We start from the raw sequence: 22,338 nt of genomic DNA, 5'->3' as shown, positions 1-22,338 counted from the left end.
ATTTAGCCCAATTGGCCCCCATTGGAGCTGGCCAGCTGGCCCCTGCCTGTGTATGAATTCGTACACAGGGCCTCTAGTAGTTAATAACACTACAATGCATCTTTAAAAATTGCTAAGAAAGTAATCTTGAAAGGTTATCATCACAAAGATTAAGAAGGTTTTTTGTAACTATGTATGGTGATGGATGTTAACTACCCTTATCGTGGTGATCATTTAGCATTATATACAAATATTAAACCATTATACCTGAAACTAATATAATGCTATATGTGAATTATAACAATTAAAAAAGAACTAAGCAGATTACACTAAAATTTGAAACTAATAATTTCTATAAATTATTATTAATGTCACAAAATGATCTTACCTGTAAGAACCATACATAACTTTCTGGCAGTCAATTAACAAAAATTTCTGTTCCAATTTTCCATGGAATTTGGCTCCTGTTTTTGAAAGATAATCTTGGCCTTTTACTGTCCTCACTCGAATATTCTAGAATTATACATAAATATAACATAAAGATTAAGGCTAGAAAAGGAATATTTTTGAAAAGTAAAATATATGCTAATATAAAACCTTAGCACCCAAAACAGTGTACTTGAAATAATTTTTAAATACATAACCAAAAGACAAATAGTGAAAAGCAAGTTATAAAACACCACCCAAAAAAGAAATACAGTAAGAAAAGAGTAATTTAAGATACTGCTTTACATTTATACGGGATGATTTCATAAATCACTTAAGGGTCCTATTGCAAGATCCTTTCAAGTTATAAATTCATAATGTCCAAACAACTAAAATTAAAATGCAACTGCCTTTTAAAAAGTCAAATGGAACTGAAATCACTATGCCAAATGACTGCGATAAGCAACATCTGCTGCATGAAAGAATCACTGGCGTCAGTAGTTTCAATGTTGTATATGCAAAACAGAAGCATTAATTATGACTGGTAGAAAAAAAAAATCTCAGAAGCTCAAGTGCCTCACTATCAAGGAAAGCACCATATACATTTGTCATAAAGATGTGTGCTTTCAGTCACATTTGAAAAAGTAAAAGGGGATCCTTTTGGGATCAACCATCATTCTATCTTAAATTATACTGTATATATTCAATATATATGTATTTTTTCTATTTTACTTTTGGAGTAATATAGCTTAACATGTCGTAAATTCAACTGAGAAAAATAGTACACAAACTATCAAAACGATACCTGAGGAAAAAAACATGGAAATCTTACCCTGAGACGTTGAACTTGGCAACCCTGCTTCTCAGTCATATTTAGGAAATGATTAAAGTTGGATTCATCAAGCAGAATGTATACAGATACCCCTCGAGTTGATGCCTCCACTATTTCTTTGAAAATGTCCACATCTGTAAACATGTCCATCACTAAAGCAATGACCTGTTAAAGATAAGAGTATCAAACAATGTTAGATACCCACTAGGAAAATATCTAGAAATTGGTGCTTTCAATAAAAATTGGATAAGATAGAAAATTAAACACATGAAACATATACATGTATCAACAAGTATTTATGTTTTCTAAAATAGAAGGTAAAGGATAAAAAGAATACGTTGAAATAAACAAAAATAAATAAGAAATTAGAGAAAATGAAGTGACCTGGGAATAGACACATGGCAATAACAACCAGGATCATGTAATGCATACATGGTGAATATGTTAGGAGATGAGCAAAATCATGGGTAGTACATTAAATCATTTTATTTACTCTAATAAAACGTTAAAATACTGGACTATGTACAAATTATACAAGTTGATGACATTCTCTAAACTAACTGTGAAACATATTTGAATTAGATTTTCTCCAAGTAGAACAATTTCAGTCATTCTAGTGGCCTCTCATGATCCTTTTCTTATTTATAAATGGAATAAGGTGTTGGAAGAAGGGAGATGCTAGGGTTAACAACATCACTCATGTCTTTGAATATTCTTTAATCAAATATGTGACAAACTCTCAAAGTGCATTCATAATTATTTTTTATTATTGATACTATTCCACATGTCTCCATTTTTCCCCTCTTTGACCAGCTCCACCCAGACCCTGTCCTCACCCGTATTCCCTGGCCTTCAACACACTGCTGTGACAATGTATGGGCACTGGGATGAAGACAAGGAAATGCCCATATTATAAACTTACTAGAGGCTGGATGCATAAATTTGTGCACTGGTGGGGTCCCTCAGCCTGGCCTACACCCTCTGACAATCCAGGACTCCTACTGTGATGGGCCGAAACCGGCAGTCTGACATCCCCCCAAGGATGTAGTAGTGCACAAAGCAGCAGGTGACTGGGGAGGAGCCCGAAACTGGGCCAGGTGCTGTGACACTCCCAACTCATCCTGGTCCTGCTGTGCCTGCCACCACTGCTGCTAGGTAGCACTGCCTTGGGGCAGGAGAGGCTCGCACCACTGTAGATGCACTAGTCAGCTGTAAGCCCAGCATCTGAAGCCCATTGGTCAGCTGATGCACTGACCACCAGGGGGAAGCTCCTGGTGGTCAGTGCACATCATAGCAACTGGTCAACCAGTCATTCAATCGTTTGGTCATTCGGTCACTTAGGCTTTTATATAAAGAGATTTTACAAAATAACTAGTATTAGAAATGTATGTGTAGAGTAGTCTAGTACCAATTTCTTTTTTAATTTGAAAGGAATTTTTTTGTTTGTTTATTGATTAAGATATTACATATGTGTCCTTATCCCCTCATTGTCCTTTCATCCCACTCCCGTTTATGCCCTCACCTCCCTGGTGTCTGTGTCCATTTGTTGGGCTTATATGCATGCATACATGGCCTTTGGTTGATCTCTCCACTTACCCCCACGCTACCCTTATCTTCCCTCTGAGATTTGAGCATCTGATCAATGCTTCTCTGTCTCTGGATCTGTTTTTGTTCATCAGTTTGTGTTGCTCAAAATCCACAAATGAGTGAGATCATGTGATATTCATATTTTTCTGACTGGCTTATTTTGCTTAGCATAATGCTCTCTAGCTCCACTGATATTGTTGCAAATGGTAGGAGTTCCTTCCTTTTTATAGCAGCATAGTATTCCACTGTGTAGATGTACCACAGGTTTTTAATACACTCGTCTGCTGATGGGCACTTGGGCTGTTTCCAAATCTTAGCTATTGTAAATTGTGCTGCTATAAACTCAGGGGTGCATATATCCTTTCTGATTGGTGTTTCTAGTTTCTTGGAATATATTTTTAGAAGTGGGATCACTGGGTGAAATGAGAGTTTCATTTTTTAGTTTTTTGAGGAAACTCCATACTGTTCTCCACAGTGGCTATACCAGTCTGGAGGGTTCCTTTTTCTCCACATCCTTCCCAGCAATTGTCATTTGTTGATTTGTTGATGATAGCCATTCTGGCAGTTGTGAGATGGTACCACATTGTCATTTTGATAGAAAGGAATTTTAAAAATAATTATACAACATGGTATTCTTTCAGACATTATTAGCATATCTAAAAAATTTACTTTTAGTTTGCCAGATAGTTTCATGTAACAAATTATTGGAAACTTTAGAAAGGAACAAATACACAGTAGCAGGATAAATAAAGGTTTTTGTTTGCAAAAGTAATTGTAGTCACTCATCCAATGGATGATTCTAGCACAGCTAAAGGAAAACAAATGCCAGTCTCTCTTGCCTGACAAATAATACACTGGATCAGAATTGAGAAGACCAGATTATATATCTTTGACAAGCTTATCTGATGGCAATTGAGTCTGGTAGCTTATAAGGACTTCTGGTGCACTGTACTATCACTTGATATTGAAAAATAATATGAAGTCTACAGAAAATATCAGTTGTGCCAAGAGAGATAAAACGAAATGTTGACTTTTCTTTCTTTTTAATAGTGGATTACATTCCTGGAAAGGAATAATTAGAAATGAGGTATGCCAAACCTAACCTGAAGGTATTATATTCTCTGCTATCAAAATCACATTGTGCTTTAGAAATTATCACAATGGTTATATATAATCAAATAAATTATATCTATGTTATTAGGATAAAGGCTTTTGAAAAGACATATCAATTGATTTTATAAGTCAGTATAGAAGCTGGTTACATTAAATGGTATGCAACAAACTACCATAATATTATATAATATTTAAGTTCTTATCTTGCTTCTTCATTAATTCTCATTTTATTCTTGCTTTGTAAGTAAATAAGTAAATAAATTCATCCGTCAGCAACACAAGAGTTAAACATTTTTAGAAAGAGATTCCAAGTTGTTTTTAAGATTTGAGTGAAACTTCACATTTTTCAGTAGTTTCGGAGAATCTCACTCAAGTGAAAGGTGTTGGTTTTCACTTATCTTTCTCACAGTAGTAAATTTTCCTAAATTACCATGACAGTAGAGGCCACACTGAATTAAAATAATATAAATATGGACAATAAATTCACAATTAGTTCATATTCATGACATAATATAAAGCCAGTCACAAGATTACACAATCATTTGGCAAGTAATATACTGTAATGATAATTCAGAAAAATATTGCTCTACATGTACATGGGTGTTAGGGGTGGTAGAATGAAACAAACTAACATGGTTTCATGAAAAATCTTAAATAATGAATAAAGACTATTTTTAGCCATCCAAGCTAAAACACTACAGCGCTGAAAATGACAGTAATATTTTAATACATTTACTGAACTAATCTAAAATTAAATACCAATTCATGCTTATGAATATATAATACATTTAGTAAAGATTTATACAGATTATGAAGGATCTTTAAACTGTGACATACATTTAGATTTTATCTGATTTCAATATAAAGCCTAAAAATGAAAATATCTGGTCAAAATAGTACCTTGGAAAAATGTGTCTCGTAGCAACATTCCTATTAAAAATTTCTAAATTCTATTGAGTCATTTTGACTGATAAATATTATAAAGTCTTACTTTATTATTTTATTGCAATTTTCATGTTTATAAATGCATTGAAATACTAAAAACAATATGAGGTAGAAACCAATGAGAGAACTGAAAATTAATGACAGTTTTTTTTATGCTGACATTGAATACATGCATTTCCTTAGAAATATGCTTCACTATCTACAGTATTTTAATTTAGAACCCTGTATTGTTTATTCCTTTGCAAGCGATTAGGATAAAAAGCCATTAGTAATATGCTTCTATATGACCTACTTTACAAAATGTAAGTGTGCCTTGGGTTAATGTTCTAGTCACAGAATGGTCATTATCACCTTCAAAATTGAAAAAAAATGAGTATTATACCTTTTCTGCTTCAAAATACTAAGCACCATTCAAAAGGACTCAGACTTTTATGATAATTGCCTGCAAAGATACTGGTGGATTTACTTTTCCCCACAGCAGAAAAGCTAATAAGGAGTTCAAATTAAAAAGAATGAATGGAGCTCTATAATGACTGTATTTATAAGAAAATTCCACACAACTAGAAAACTTTAAGAATTGAGTAATAGAAATCAAGGGAAATGATCCCTTAGGAAACATATATTTCTGGGTCTGCAAAGCCTGTCAAAAGCAATGTGCTAAGTGGATTTCAGAAAAAAGACAGGCTGTTATTACGAATAAGTGCTCTTCACCCTTCTTTTGCAGCCTAACTAAAAATCTCCACTTTGTGTGAAATATCATATATAATATTATGTCCATTAGAATATTATATAGTAAGTTACAGATTTTTAACTTAGGCTGCAGAAGAATTTTAAATTTTGCAGATATTTAAATATCTATCAGTGTAGACTAATAACTGTATCTATATATCAACTGGTTTGGTCTGCTATAAATTAAGCAATCTTGGGGAAGTCTCTAAAGTGTATGTAAGCCTCTGTGCCATCTATTACATCTATCTATGTATATAAAAGCCTAAGCAACCATTAGGACAGATCGACGAATGACTGATTAGTCACTATGATGCGCACTGACACCCAGGGGGCAGGCACTCAATGCAGGAGCTGCCCCTGGTGGTCAATAAACTCCCACACCCACCAGCAAGCCTCCCGTAGTCCCTCCCCCAAATATGTGAGAGACAAATATGTTAAATCATTACTTTAATTAACAAAGCAAAACTCAAAATTGTGATAAGAAGGTAAAAATATAACAAAGGATAGATTGCTATTATACTTTAGAAACTTCCTTGACTTTTTAATTTTCACTAATTATGAGTATTAAAATGGCATTAAATAATTGTTTAAAATTACTTTAAATTTGGGATAAGCCATTGGGAAGGAAATAATTAGAAATGAAAAAAAATTAAATCATTTTATGAAAATGTCTTTATGAAAACTTTAATTGTAAGTAAAACCTCTAAGTTAGACTAAAATATTTTTGTGCTTTATGAATACATGTTTTATAATTAGTAGGTTAGTTAGAACTCTCTATAATTAATGCCACATAACTTGAGCATATTTACTCTTTTATACATTGCTTCCAAGGTAGGTATAACTGAAATATATTAGGTTTCATTAAATTTTTGTTGAAATGCAGTGGCTAGATGGCACCCATTCTCAAGGAGCTCATATGAGATTTGTTTACAGAACTATACATACATCAATGTGACACTTGCTTTTATAAAATTATGACCAAGAATTAATACATTAGAATATGTGGAGTAAAGCAGAAGTTGGAATATCTTCTAGTATGTAGAGAAGGGGGTTTCAGTCCTTATGTTGCAAAAATGTGTGAGATATTGTACTAAGTGGAATGTTGATAGCAGGGATAAAAGGAAAGTATAGAGGTAAAGTTCTAAAGAATGGCTGGACAAGACTCAATGGCAGAGTGCTACGGAAATCAAGAGGAGCTATCCAGGAATCATTAAGTGTGAGAGACCCTAATTACATGGATAATTTCTGTACCATTATAAAGAAAATTTCATTTTCATATAAAATGAAGCCCAAAGCAATATATTAAATGATGTGCTAAAAAGTTGTGTTCTTTATTTTTTCTATCCATCCATCCAGGCTGTTTTTTAACCATTTACTCTTGAGCACTTTTAAGCATACAGGGAAAGCTGGCAGGACACCAACAGAATAAAATGGGAAAGACATGATTCTGTTGTTGGCATATCTCAATGGTGTCAGAAAGGAGCTGAATGGACACAGGAAAAAGAGTTGGCCTTAGAATTTCTGCTTAAAGGCCTCATTCTTTAATTGGATAATAATAATTCTTTCATTTCAATGTCAACTATAATCAATGGATTAATCTGACATACAAAAATCAAATATAATTCATGGCAAAAATACCACAAATCCCATTTATTCAATAGTAATTTCTATTTGATTAAAAATATGAATATAAAGGAGTTACATTAAAGTCATGAAGTATTACAGCAGCATTTTGTATTTGATGTAATGTGTTCCTATGTCTTTACAGTCAAATTATACAGATTTAATCTGCTTATTTAACTCTACTACTCTTCTTTTTTCTTTTGGATAATTTTCACACTAATAGTTTCTGTAAATTGTGTATTATTTTTTTCAATTTGATGCCTGAAAGTTGAAAGAGAGTATACTTTTGGTGGTAAGGTGCAATCATTCTAAAAGCTAAAAGATACGAGAAAGAGTTTTCAGTGGACCATTAAGCTGAATAGAAAAACTTTAACCACATTACTTAGAATATTTCCTGAATAATCCCTCCTCCAACACACTTCAGTTTTTTAGTTTTTAAACATCCATTGATAGTCATTTCATATAGATAAAAATACAAAAGCATAAAGTAAGTGTTTTTTAGTTGTGCCACTGTAGTTAAGATACAGATTTCATATTTTAAGAGCAGCTATTTTATTTTAAGGTCTTAATTATATGATTAAAAAGTCTTATTAAAACCTTTATTTTATCTGCTGTAAAAATTATAATATATAATATACTTACTCTCCTAAAGTATGTTCATAAAAAAGAACTTATCAGTATTCTGGGTAGAAAGTCTGTTTCTGATTATTACATATTTTACATCTGAAAATAGAGGTTTTATCAAAATTGAGATTGCTTTTATCAAAGCTAAAATAACCACATTTAATAAACAGTTTTTGTTAGGTATCACCAAGTTGTTTTATCTGTAAAATTAAGGAAGTCCTATCTCCTTATACATCAGCTGCTTGATATTCTTCAGAAATGTTATTTGGAAAATGAAATATGCCCCATATAAATATCCTCAAGCAGTCAGTAAGTGTAGGGAAAATGGAAGTTAATGATTAGAGAAGATAAACAGATTAAAAGTAGAAAATCTATACAAAAATTCTCTTAAATACATAAGTTTGGTAAGTATACTAAATTTATAAAATGGCATTAAAAACTAATTTAATCTTAATGTATTTCTAAAGGCCAAATAATGTCATCTCTTTATGTATAAGGACCCAGAGAGTATTAAGAAGGTACTTCCATTCTAATAAAATTCAAGTTTGAGTTTCAATTTGGACACATGAATATTTAAAAAGTAATTTAAATATACCTATGACTTAGGTTTTATGAGATTTCATTGCTAGAAAAAGATCAAATGCCAAAATTACATCAGCTAGGTATTATAACATTCAGATAACCGCAGCAGAATAAAAAATTATCCAAATCATAAAAACAAAGTATTTCCATAAGAAAGCTAACACAAGCTTTTATTATTGAACTGATCAAATGCAGCCATAGTCTGCTATATGATAAGGGTCCAAAGAAATTTGCCCTGTGAGAGGAGGGTAAAAAAAGGGTTATGCAAAAATACTCTTGTGAATTTAAATATCTGGTAAAACTAACTTCCCTTTTTTTTTTTTTTTTAAATCTTTTCTTGTTTAATTAATATTTTCAATAACATATTTAGTTTTAAATTAAGCTACAAATCTAGGCATCTAGAAAAGATTTCCAAACCTACTTCTTCAGATAGGCTAATTATCCAGCTAAAATATTATTTTACTGTTTTTGCTTTTTCAAACTTGATGTTTGCCTTTTTTTACATAAAACTCAAACTTCATAAATAAAATTTAGAGATATTTTAATTCTAGCATCTGAATAAAAAAAATAAAAAAATAAAATAAACAAGTAGTTAAAACTCTCATGACATGAAAAAATTTACAAAATATTTTTCTATTATAAAGATACATAATGTTCATCTGTCTTTCTGTGTCTGTCTCACTCCTTCTATACACAAAGGAAAATTGGCTGACGATCAGGACCGATCAAAGCTTTTTGGCTGCCAGCTATCAGCAGGGGGCCTCCCGCATTGAGCGTCTGCCCCCTGGTGGTCAGTGTGCAGCATAGCCACCAGTTGACTGGCAGGTTGGTCTTTCAGTCGCTTAGGCTTTTATATATATATATATATATATATATATATGAAGATATTTTCCTATTATAAAAACTATCTTCACATCACATGTTTGGAAAACGTAGTTCTCCAAAGCAGTGTGAAGAATGAACTCTGAATACAGAAAGACCTGCAAGTATCACATGATCTCATTCATATGTGGAATCTAATGAACAAAATAAACTGGTGAACAAAATAGATTCAGAGATATGTAAGCATGGAACAGAATAACAAATCTCAGAAGATTAACCAAAGATCTTACATGTGTCAATGTATAACCCATGGACACAGACAATAGTGTGATGAAGGCCTCCAGAGAGGCGGGAGTTGGGTGGAGAGGATCAATGGGGGAGAAACATTTGTAATACTTACAACAGTCAAGATAAATTTTTAAAAAAGATAATTAAAAAAATAACAAAGAAAGACCAACTAAAAATCTGCTACTGAAGTCCATAATGACATAGGTACATGGGAGTTTGAGTCTGGCTTTGGGTGTTCTGTTTGGTTCCATTTCAGCCATTTATGACACCGCTATGTCCACTGGTTATCAGGGTCTGGGGCTCGGGGAAAGTTTCTGGCCTCCAATTTCACAGATTTCCATTTTATCTTTCAGACTAACCATTTAAAAAGAATTCATAGAATCAAATGTAAATCCTTTACAATGACAATGAATATCTATCAGAGTCTAAATAACTTTTCTCCTTAGTTTCATTCATACTACATACTCCATGAATCCAGCTCTGAAGGCTATGTCACTTCACCAGCTTTCATATCGTCCTTGCACTTCCTTTTATCTAAAATCCTCATCTTCTTTCTCTATGAAAATCCAATTCATGTTTTTAGTCCCAACCTACCTGCAGGCCCCTTTCACAAAACCTTTGACAATTCCCTTAGTCTATAGTAATTGCATCCTAATTTATGCTCCATCTATAGTTTATTTATACTTTTACCACAGCATTTTCATTATTTGTCCATTTATTTCATCAATTGTTGCTTACTTATTACTTTTAAGAGAGTAATAAGACACTAGGGTGGGGAGAATCTTGGTCATTTTTGTGACCCCATTCAACTTCAATAAAATGTATTAAATTATTTATTGTTTTTCTCCCAAAGCATTGTATAATTAACTTCAAGTAGTAGACAAGCAAATATTTATATTTATTCTTTTGGATTCCTCAAAATTCTAGTGATTTACTAAATAAAGTACTGTCTTAGAAATGGATGGAACTTTTTATTTGAAACCTAACAGTTCTGGGAGGGAAGGAAGTTGGAGCAAAGGGACTATAGCTATAACTTTGTGTACTAACCATCTGGTTCTTGGAAATACTTTATGCATGTATACAGATAAGAAATAAAATTACTCCTAAAGATCAAAGTCATCTGCCTGCTATTCAAATGAAAGTGTATTGAAATATATATTCTAAATGATGCAGATAATAAAATGTAGAAGTCTGGGAATAATAATACTTGCATTGTGGAAGGGAGAGAGGGAGAAGGTGAGGGAGAGGGAGAGGGAAAAACATTGATTGGTTGCTTTCTGTACATGCCCCAACTTATAACTGAACCCACAACCTAGGTATGTACCCTGACTGGGATTGACCCATCAGTTTTTTGGTGCACAGGATGCCGCTCAACCAACTAAGCATTTCCTGCTGGGCCACCTCATTAATTTTAAAGTGAAAAATCAAGTGATGACAATAAATCTATGGTCATGCATATTAAATGCACAGAATTTTTAAGTAAGACAGGTCAGGATATTTAAAAAAGTTATTCGTCCTTGGTGTAGAACTTTACATTAGGAATATTTCTCACAATGTAAGAATCTTAACTATTAAAGAGACAGCACCCCAACAATGTAAACAGAATGACCCATTAAAGAAATTACTTAATTTCCAAAAAAGTAATGGAGGAAAAGAAGAAAGTGGTATAAGGGAATAAGGAATTTGAAGATGAAATGTTTGGACAGGTTCAAGCTTACAACTATAGCGTCTGGCTATAATTGTGCTGGGAGGGCTCTGCCCGCCAATCTGGGAGTTGCACGTGGCAATGAGAGGACGGTGCCCTCTCATTAGTCTGAGGCTTGAACCTGTCCAAACACTGTACCACTCTCTACAATGAAGGAAATCACTGGATATAGCTTCTGTTAGTAGAATATCTTTTACACAGCATGCTTGTCATCATTCACCGGGCCTTTTCTGCTCATGAAATCCCAAGAAATCAGAGATCTGGTCAACAAAAGAGGTAGCAACAGCAGCCTTTTATCCCACAAACATCAAGTTCATTTACTTCTTCTTCCTCTAATTTTGTAAACAAGAACCTTAAATAAATAATGGCTTTTAAAAATATCCCTGGAGCAGATTTTCTTTCATAGTAATTTCTCTATTACTACATAGTTTTACTGCCTTTCCGTTGATAAGAATCACATGGCAACTTACTCAAGCTTAATGTGTAACATTTATGGCATTAGGTCACTTTTCAAGCCATTATAAAAATGTGTTGGCATTAGAAATTGTAGGTTCCTTCAAATCTTAATATCTTGTCCGAAAACTGGTCAGCACTGCAGTGTTCAACTGGAATCCTGCATAGAATGGAAAAAATCCATTCACTAAGCAAAGAAATCAATTTGATCAATTCTGACCTCTGAAGTGCTTTGTAATTCTACACTTTTATGAAAAAAGAAAAAAAAAATTCATGAAACATTCCCTGTGAAAATAGTAACAAGACTTTCTCTTCTACCTCCTCTGTCTCATGACATCAGGAAGCTCCTTATGTTGCAACCTAATGAGATGTTAGATAAAAAAGTTCAAAGTAAAAATCAAATGAGAACAAAGAATGTACGGAGTTAAAGAGACACAGTGCTTGGCTATGTGACAATAGCTCATCAGTATGGCTGACATTACTGACATTACTTAAAAATGTCAGCCATTCTGAAAAATTTTACTGCTCTATTTTAGCTACATTTAACAATGCTTTGGAGGAGTTGTTTCCCCTTCCCCCCTCCCCATGGCAAAATTTCCAAACAATTGAGATCAGTAAATGAAATTATACTATTTAAGAAGAATAATACATTCTTCTTAGTGAATAAAACAATGATAAAAATACCATCGGAGTGAATAAAACAATGATAGAAATAATCACAATAGGATAATCTTATTTAATTAAGAACATTAGACTAATTGAGATAATAGCTTTCCTTTACTAAAGAAACAACAAAAAAGACTAGAAAATTATTCTAACATTTGTCTTTTTCCCTTTTTTTTACAGTTAACCAGCATTCAAGAAAAAGTACAGGCTGAAAATGCACACTTTAAGAAATGGGCTTTTTTCATATAACTTCATTGAGGTTTATTGTTTGATGTTACTGTTAACCTAAACACATTATGACAGAATAAGTGGAAATGGGTACATCATGTAACATCATATAGCCAGGAAATAATGTTAAAACAAAAAAGGTTCATAAATATATAATGGATGAAAGAGGTTGCATAACATCTGCTGTACCTGTGAATGGATATTTCGCTGTTGTTATTTAGTCTTAGTATTTTATCAGAACTTATAGATAATTCTTAGCAACATTATATAAAATCACCGTATTTTAAAAATCACCTATTAACTGTGAGCAGCATCAATAACATGTTTTGCTTTGACTATCTACTATACTAGATTGAGTTCTAAGCCTAGAAAACATTTGAAGTTTTTCTAAATTTACACATAGATGATAAAGTCAGATAAAATAAATACCAGTCCATGTATGTCACCTTTGTGGGGTCGCTGGCATGGGTTCAGGTACTTTTATCTGCTCTTAATAGTAAAAATGAACTAATTTATTCCTATGCTGAACCAGACATTCTGCTGATATAAATGTTGGTCCTTTGAAAATTCCACTTACATGGATTCAGGATCCCCATCGAGATAGAACAGGATGTTCAGTGGAAACAGAAGTTTTGGGTTCTTCATTTAGACCTTCCAGCACAGTCACACACACCCTGGAAAGCCTCTCATGAGAGGGAACCTGTTTCTTGAGTGGATTCCTGGCATCTGGTCGGCTTGAAAGCAGCTATGAGAGGCACAGATGGAGCCAACAGAGATTTCAACCTGCTCCTCAGCCTTGCATTTTCCCTGCAGCAAATAACTGCTCCCTGCTTATCCCTAGGTCCTTTGCTCCACTCCCCTCTCTTACCTGGAGTGGAAGCAGAGGACACTTTACACCCAGAAGCAGCGCGGCATTAGCAGGTGGCCTGCAGCTGCTCCTCAGCTCTGCCTCCTCCGTTCCTGCCTTCCACCCCAGCTGCTGCCTCCAGGAACTATTTCCTGGCCCTCCCAGAAGGCTCTTCCTCTCCTCTACAAGCAAATACCCTCTCCTCTCTCCTGCTTTCTTCCCCCTCTCTCAGACCCTCTTTGTTCCCTCTTTCTTTTTACTTCTCTTACTGGATAGTTCTTATTTTCTTTACTTCTCTTACTGCTTGGCTTCTCCACAAAGTTAGTTTTTGCATCCCACGGCCATTCTGCCAACTTTGGCTTCTGTGAGTTTCACGTGACCAGAGCTAGACAGACTCTGGTTCTTACTATCTCTTGGCCTCACAGTTCTTGTGCTAATTTCATCTGTTACTCAGACTGAAACTCAGTCTCTGAATTTCTTAGTGTGATGTCTTAACACTCATAATCTTTTTTGGTCTACCCATGGAACCAAACACTAAATATTGGGATGCACAGAGGTGGGGTCATATCTATCTGTTTATTTTTTATTAAAAAAAATAATGAACTGAGCTCTCATTCTCTGTCAGACACGGGGAGAGGTAGTAAACCAAGGTTGGAGGAAGGCGGCAGGGTATGGTGGAGGAATATTTATCTTAAATTATTTTAGAAAGGAGCAGGGAGGCAATAACCTATGTTAGAACAATACTTACGTAATCTCTGGGCAATTGCACTTTTTTTTTTTTTAAATATATTTTATTGATTTTTTACAGAGAGGAAGGGAGAGAGATAGAGAGCTGGAAACGTCGATGAGAGAGAAACATCGACCAGCTGCCTCTTGCACACCCCCTACCGGGGATGTGCCCGCAACCAAGGTACATGCCCTTGACCGGAATCGAACCCGGGACCTTTCACTCCGCAGACCGACGCACTATCCACTGAGCCAAACCGGTTTCGGCTGTACTTTTAGGTAGAAATGATAATGTCTGTAAATTCATTGAACAGGGCAGCTTTGGACTTTTGGAAGATGATTCTACCCACTGCTTTTGAACAAGTTTTGTTGCTCAGGTAGGTTTTTTGATAATGCCTCTACATCAGCATATTTACTGATCATCATTCTCTAACACCATTAAATATCTGAGAAGACCAAGTACTGTGTAGAGTATTTTAGAAGACACAGAAATAGTCTTTTGCTTATAATTAAAAAAACAAACACACACACACAACAACAATGGCGATAATTGTACACTGAACAATATGTAAACAAAGACTTTAAACCATTTGTAATTAATTATAGGAGCCTTAAAATAAGAAGTGCATATCTTGGCCAAATGGGGTGGGATAATAATAATGGATGCACAGGACAGATTTCCACACAACAGAGAAGTTTTCTCCTGTCACACTGAGTAAGGTTGACACTCATTCCTTAGTGAAGAAGAGCTGGAAAATGATATGCCCTATGTATCCATGACCTATTAGCATTCAGAGCAATGATCCCAATGTTTGCTGGGAAAATGAAAGATGAGTAATACAGAAAAATCAGAGAAAAGAGTAATTAAAAAGTGCAGTATTATTATAGAATAAAACAGTTTGCTTCTGGCACATAAAAACATAGCAGTGGAAAGGAATGGAGAAAAAAATCAAGGAAAGGGGGATGAGTAAAAAACATATTCAAGATACTTTTTGATAACGATGATCTTAGAAAATAACAATGTATTACATTAAGTTAGGAAATAAAAAAATAAAGACAAATACCCCAATAGAAAAATAATTAAAGCCAAAACACATGACCAATGAACATATGAGAAGATGCAGAAGACCTCAATACAGGATTACAAAGTAAGCTACCATGCTTTATCTTTTATTGTGTAAAAAAACTGAAGTGACTGACAACACTCGATGTTGGCAAGTGGTGAAAGAAAATAGGCACTAGCATGAAATCTCAGCAGTAGTATAAATTGAGGCAACTTTCCTGGATGACAATCCGGTAATGTTCTTTACAGTTAATAAGTGACTAAACCACATCCTTTACCACAGCAGATCAATTCTTTAGGCCTATCCTAAGGGGAAACGTTACTCAGATGTAGAGAGAGATATATCTGCATGTTCAACACTGCACTCTCTATAATTACATACCTATGTCAGCAACCTAAATATTCAATAAATAATATTGCATTACAATTATGGAACACCCATATAATGGGGGCAAAAGTTGTGAAAACAAGCCAGGTTCAAAGCAGAATGTAAGATATAAGACCATTTATTGAAATATAGGAAATATATACAGAGAAAAAATATACACCAAAATTATTAGTTCAGGTTATTTTTATTGTCTTCTATCTACCTCCCATTGTAAGTCTGATTAGTTCTATTTTTATTATCAAAATGTATTTGTTTAAATATTTGTGAAATTAAATTGTATAAATTTCACCTTATACATTGGGAGTTCAGTCATTCTGAGGAAATCATTTTGTTTTATTCTAAAGGATAAAGCTAAGGGGCCCTTCAAGATTCTTGAGCATAGAGCAATAGAGTAACTAGCATTCCTTAAAAATATTATGCCTTACTAAGACTTATTTCTATCTGACTGAGCTATAGGATACAAGTATATAAGATTTTAGACATCAGTAGTAAACTAGAAATAAAATAAAAGGACCAGTCTGATTCATACAAAATAATGAGGTTTGCCAGGAATTCTACAGTCCTTTTTATCTTAGTGCTGAACTCGAGGGAGGTTGAAGGGGGTGGAAAGACACCTACTAAGCAGGGCTCCTGGTGGCTAACTGGGCTCAAATAAAAAAGGCAAAGCCTAGCAGTCATTTCTGCACAGGGCCTCTCACTTCATGGAGAATCTCTGGTCTAACCTGCTTGCCTCTGCACTGAACCACTCCCTTTGCACTGAACTGCCTGCCAGCACTGTGTTTCTGCCATCTGACCCAGCCCTAGTAAAGGTTTCCTGGGAATCTATTTCAACCAACATGGGCCTTCCCCATCCAATTGGAGCTGTGCAACTCTAACCAATCAGAGAGGCTCTATTGTGACCAATCAGGGCAGTGTCTTTGGGGCCAATAAAACTGCGAGAATTTGGCATCCTCCTTTGCATAAGGTTGGTCCAAATAAGAACTGGGGGCAGGGACTTCTGTTCATATCAGCCAGCTTCCTTCTGGGTCAGAAAGAGCATACTCTCCTCTAAAGACTGAAGACCGTGTCTCCCTGGCTAGAGTTGAAATAAGAGAGATGTCTCATTGGAGCAAAGCATAACAGACCATCTGGGAGAGGAGCAGAACTGTCTAGCTAGAGAGGGGCTTGGCCCCAGGGCTGCCTGGTCCCAGAGCTATTCTAGGACCATGATGTTTTCATAGCCACGATGTCTCACTGTTTGCACTGAATACCGTTTCCCTCTTCACCCCACCCCAAATCGGGGATTCTTGTTGGCTGTGAATTGGCAAAATGACTATCTGTTGATGGGACAAACACAAGAGTATTGGAAAATTATCAAGCACAAGCTAATTATAATGATTAAGGAGAGCATGCATAGACTCCCCAATAACTAAGACAAACTGATTAGAATTCTTAGAAAGACTATGATCACAAGAATTAAAAGCTGAAATCATGAGAGACCTAGCCAATTCCTACTAACTTAGCCCCAGATACAAAGAAATTCCATATGGGTGATATTGGACTTGTGAAATTTCTACCCTGGAAGTTTAGTCATAATCCAGAATGACTAAATATGAATTCATGATTTACAGAGTCACAAATGTCTCTGAAATAGAATATAGAGAAATTTCCAGAACACAATCTCCCATTTCTGGAGTCAACTCATGGAACAAAATCACTCTGTTATTTCACAGCATGCAGTTTGATGTCTATGTCAGAAACAAACACAGAAATATAGGAAACACTGTTTGACTCAACAATGCAATCTCTTTCCTGAGATTTGCATGAAAAATAGAAACAACTGTGCTCAAAGTGAGTCAGGCAAAAGATGGTAAATTACCATATTATGATGAAAATAAAGCCAGCCTCATCTTCCCCAAACAAGAAACACCTAGGGAAGACCAGCTGACCTCCAATGACTTGAAAAGGAGGCAGGAGAGGGACTCCTGGAAGGAAATGTAGTCAGTCTGCCCCTTCCATACAAATGACACACTTGTCACTAAACAACACCAGCCAATTCTTTGTAAATCTGGTTAAATGCGAATGCTCTGAATGTAAAATATTGACTTACCTTCAAAGTCATTCCAAGGTAGAGCTCGGTACCTCAGCAACTGCTGTTTCTTTTCTTTATGTTTTAGTATTAAATGAATGAATAAAGGAAACAATACTGTTTTTATAAGAACTTACATTTGTTATTTTATTCAATTTCTATACTATGGCAATGCTGAGTCACCACAACATTGTGAAATATTTCTTTCAATGAGTATGTGATGTTATACATGCTTTCATATGGACAGAAAATTTTGCACAATAATATTTTTAGGAGATAAGACTCTCATCCCTTTGCCTTACTATATAATAGGATTTGACCACATTTGTTTCAATATAACAATACACACTTTTGAGAATGGTGAGCAACACTGTAAACCTGACACAATTTTAGCTCCTGAGATTCTATATTGAGCTAGGTATTTTTCAAATTTCCCAGTCCCAGCAGTGTTTCCTAGAAAAAAATGTGCTAACTGTATTAAAAGGAGAACAAAAGAACTTAAGGATAATAGCCTAAAAAGCAGGATCAATATGAATTGTACTCTGAGGCACTTGTCATATTTGTTAATTTCCAGGCTTTTTGTTTTTAGACTATTCAAGTTTCCAGGTATGGCTAGGTATGTAGACAAGATTCCCACTTTTTTTCTACATGTCTCAACAATAGCTCTTGTTTCGAACATCTCAGCAAAGTTGACTAATGTCAAAGAACTGTCATGTTCTATTGAAAAAATTTAAATTTTGACCTATAATCACTCTTTAGTGTCTGAAAACACAGGGTTGCTTTGAATGTTTATATACCAGTGCCTGATATTACTTAGTGGTTACATATGTGGATATAGTGTTTGGGTCCTACACCCACATTTCCCAGCCATTCTTACTATGTTGAATGGGGTGTTCTAGCATGCTCATAAATTTTGGCATCTCTCATCCCCCCTCCCTCCCAGTATCCCTACATATTTCACTTTCTTATTAAAGGAACTTATATGATGGGACCGGTGTGGCTGAGAGGTTGAGCATTGATCTATGAACAGAAGCTGTTCACAGTTCTATTCCTGGGCCGTGCACATGTCCCCTGGTTGGTGCAGGAGCCAGCAGATCAATGATTTTCTCTCATCGTTGATGTTGCTATCTTTCTCTTCCTCTTCATTCCTCTCTGAAATCTATATATATATATTAAAGGAACTTATGAGGCATGCCACCATTTAACTGCAAGCACAGAGTTAATTCAGCCTTCCAAAAATCAAGCATTTTATTTGCTGTGTATATTTGTTACATATATATGTATATGTTGTCATGAAATGTCCCTTTTCTTTCTCTGAGTAATCAACTTATACTTGATTAAGAGCAAAGACAAAATCTGTGGCACCCAATCATTGTTTTATAAGTGCTTCATTTCAGGTATGTAAAATATAAGTGGTATTATATTTTTGGTATTTCTGAAATATGAAACAGGAATCATATCAACAGTTGACTTCTTTAATAGTGAGCTCATTTTTCTGTTTCAATATTCATTAAGAATGCCAGCAGACCACACTATAGTCAAGTAAGGGTTTTCTTTACACGTGGCGATTCCTTCTGGGGCCAAGGAGAATGACCAGTCTACAAAGTCCCCCAGAGATTCTGATAATGCCTTGTATTTACATATTTCTAAAAGTGGAAAGCCCCACCACAAAATATATATACTGTATATCATGGGATGAATCATTTAATTTCATTATTAAATTGAATCATTTAATTTCATTATGCTAAAAAAGTGTACTGTAGGTCATTTGGCCCCAGTAGCTCAACTTATCTTCAGTCACCAAAATGTGAGAACATTTGAACAGCATTCAAATTGGCAATTTCTGCTAGCTTTTGAACAAATCACCGACGATGGAAGGACCATGTAAAGGGAGCACTGAGATTATAAGTTCCAACAAAAGATAAAATGTGTTTTTGAGCCAGGCAAAAGGTTGCTGCATTTCCTGCTGCATCCTAAAATCCCAGTGCAAAATGATCTTTGCTTATAATTTTTAAAATGCTTAAAAAAGAAATGTTTGGGAAAACCTTAAACCTATTTCTCCACTCAAACAAATGCTGCATGTAATGTCTGTTTAAATCTACCTAATAAAAGAGTAACATGCTAACTGACTGTACCTTCACGACACCCACCAATCAGGAGCAAGTATATAAATTAACCCAACAAAGATGATGGGTTAATTTGCATACGGAGGCACTGAGCGGCTGAAGGTGGGGTGGGATGCTTTCATCATCACCATCCCAGGCTGCTCTGGGCCTCTGGGCAGCATGGGAAGGTAGAAAGGCAGCTCCAGCCAGAGCGAAGGCGGTGCTGGCAGCCAGGGGAAGGAAGCCCATTCTGGCACTAATCTTCATGCATTGGGCTTCTAGTATAATAATAAGGCCTTTTTTCATCTCTAGTTTATCAACTTATAAGACTAATTTGGATTTCATGACTAACTGGAACTCTATTTCTCATTTTTATTTAGGAAATATGCTAGGCATTGATTATATGCCTAGTAATGTTAAAATATATAAGAACATTCCTCTCCCAAGGACTTCTTGGAAGTCTAGTTGGAAAAACATCAGCATAAACAAAGATTTGAATCACAGCATGATTGTTGCAAAGATGTGCATGACAGGTAAGACTGAACTAACTTAGGAAGTTCAGGAAATGCTCGGCAGAGAAGACATGATAATTAAAACTTGAAGGTTAATAAGAAATCAACAGGAAGGTACACTGCAGGAGAACAGAGAGGTAAGAGGTTCCCAACACAGTCCAGGCAAGAGACCAGGCAGGCCTGCAGCGGAGCAGATGGCAATAGGGGCAGAGCAAAGAGTCAATGTGGTCTATGTTGGCAATAGAATCAAAGATCTTGTTACAAATTTAAGAATAATGGGAAGATAAGTGGGAGAGGAAGGAGTTAAAAAAAACAAACCTGATTTCAAGTTTATGATTTTGAACACATGGTAGGATGGAGATACCATTATCCAAGGCAGAAAATATAATATCTGATTTGGAAGAGGGGTGGAGTTCAGTAAGGAACATACTAAGGTTGGCTCATTTGAAACACTTGGGTGGAAATACCCAGAAGACAATGATTCTGAACTGGTGACAGGCAGCCCTTCATTCTTCCTAGCTGTTGCCCAAATTCTCACTAAGTAGCAATCCACCTTCCCCCCCCCCCGCCTACATCCTCCCCTCCCCACCACACACACGCACGCGCGCACGCACACACACACACACACACACACACCCTGTCTTAAAGACCAGCATCACCATGTCTGAGTCTCTACTAAGTGTAGAGAGCACCGGAGTCTGCTTCACACCAAATGGAGCTAGTGATGAATCTCCCAAGGGACTTGGTCATTTCTGCACTGCTTCGAAATTCTTTCTTGAGCTAGAACAGCAGATAGTGGCAGCCATAGGCAGGTTCAAGGATGCCAGAAGCTTCTTGTTTATCTTGGACATTAATTCCCTGAGGATACATGTTATGTTGGATCCTTGGAAACCCTACTTAAGAAATAAGTTTAAACATCTAAAGGGGCAGAAAGAAAATAAGATTTAGCCACTCTAAGAAAGGTCAACCTGAGTGGAGGAAGGGATGAAGAAATGAGTTAGTTATACTTAGCCAAGATATATAAGTGATAGCATGATTTTCAGGATGCCTGATGTTGGAGCTTGGGACAGGCTGTCCCCAAACATCCTACAATAACCTACTGATTGTTTTCTAGTTCAGATCACTTAAGAAGCAGCCAGAGGAGCTTCTGGACTCTTCTCTGTTTCGCTAAACGCAGGGAATGCCATTTGAAAGGCCCCCCTGCTCTAAAAGGGCCAAGGAGCAATCAGATAAGGGAGAGACAGCCTTCTGGCCAAAGAGGGAGAACCCAGAGCTCAGAAACCTCAGTAAACAAACCCTTGTCACTTGGACTAATCAACTGCCCTCACCTAACCCACATTCTACTTAGATTCCTCATGAAGTACACTAAACCCTGTTCTCTTTCCTAGTCAAATCTCCAGAAATGCATTGTTTCTTTACATATAAACTGCTTGTTCCACTTCTCTCCCTCTCAGAGAGTTATCTTTTGAATTCTGCCATATACATTTAATAAAACTTGGGATTTCCTCCCATTGTTCTGCTTGGTGTCAATTTTATTAATGGCCTACAAACAAGAACTCCAGGAGGGTGGAAGGGGGATTCCCCCTCCCTGACACTGATAATGCTAAGTAAAAATGAGTAATTCAAATATTTTCCTCATTCAAGTTTTCTCTTTGGCCCAAATAACTGACTGTTTTATTTGATTATGCTATAATGATAACATGGAAATTCCTTAAACCTTAAGATAGCTAACTAGGAAAATAGTGCAGGCATTAGTTCCCTTTTATATAATATATGTCTAAGCCCCACTTGTTGACCAAAAAAAATCACTGGCTGTGAACTGGCATATGAGCTACTTAATTTTTCTGTTAGATAGCTTCGTGTTACTGATGTGTCTTTTTAACTGTCACATTATCCTGCCAGTCAAAAAAAAAAAAAAAAAAAAAAAAAAACCCAACAAAAAGAATGACTAAGAAGTCCCAGAATATAAATCTACTGAACAAAAGCTTTGACCTGAATTTGACAGCTCATGTAACAGTTCGGTTTTG

General features: G+C 35.5%; 1 protein-coding gene across 1 annotated transcript in view; it reads right to left on the bottom strand.

The window, feature by feature from the left end:
- Nucleotides 1-22,338, bottom strand: part of FAM83B (family with sequence similarity 83 member B) — a 71,084-nt gene that overhangs the window by 11,434 nt on the left and 37,312 nt on the right. The window contains exons 3-4 of the mRNA XM_084890877.1: nucleotides 1,238-1,402; nucleotides 368-492 (exon numbers count right to left, since the gene is read on the bottom strand). Of these exons, the coding sequence (XP_084747003.1) occupies nucleotides 368-492; nucleotides 1,238-1,402 (290 nt within the window). The remainder of the gene's footprint in view (nucleotides 1-367; nucleotides 493-1,237; nucleotides 1,403-22,338) is intronic.

This window comes from Pipistrellus hanaki, assembly GCF_964339955.1.
Source record: "Pipistrellus hanaki genome assembly, chromosome: 7".
NCBI classification, from domain to species: Eukaryota; Metazoa; Chordata; class Mammalia; order Chiroptera; family Vespertilionidae; genus Pipistrellus; species Pipistrellus hanaki.
The sequence above is the reverse complement of the archived record's forward strand: the minus strand, read 5'-3'. Positions and strand labels throughout refer to the sequence as shown.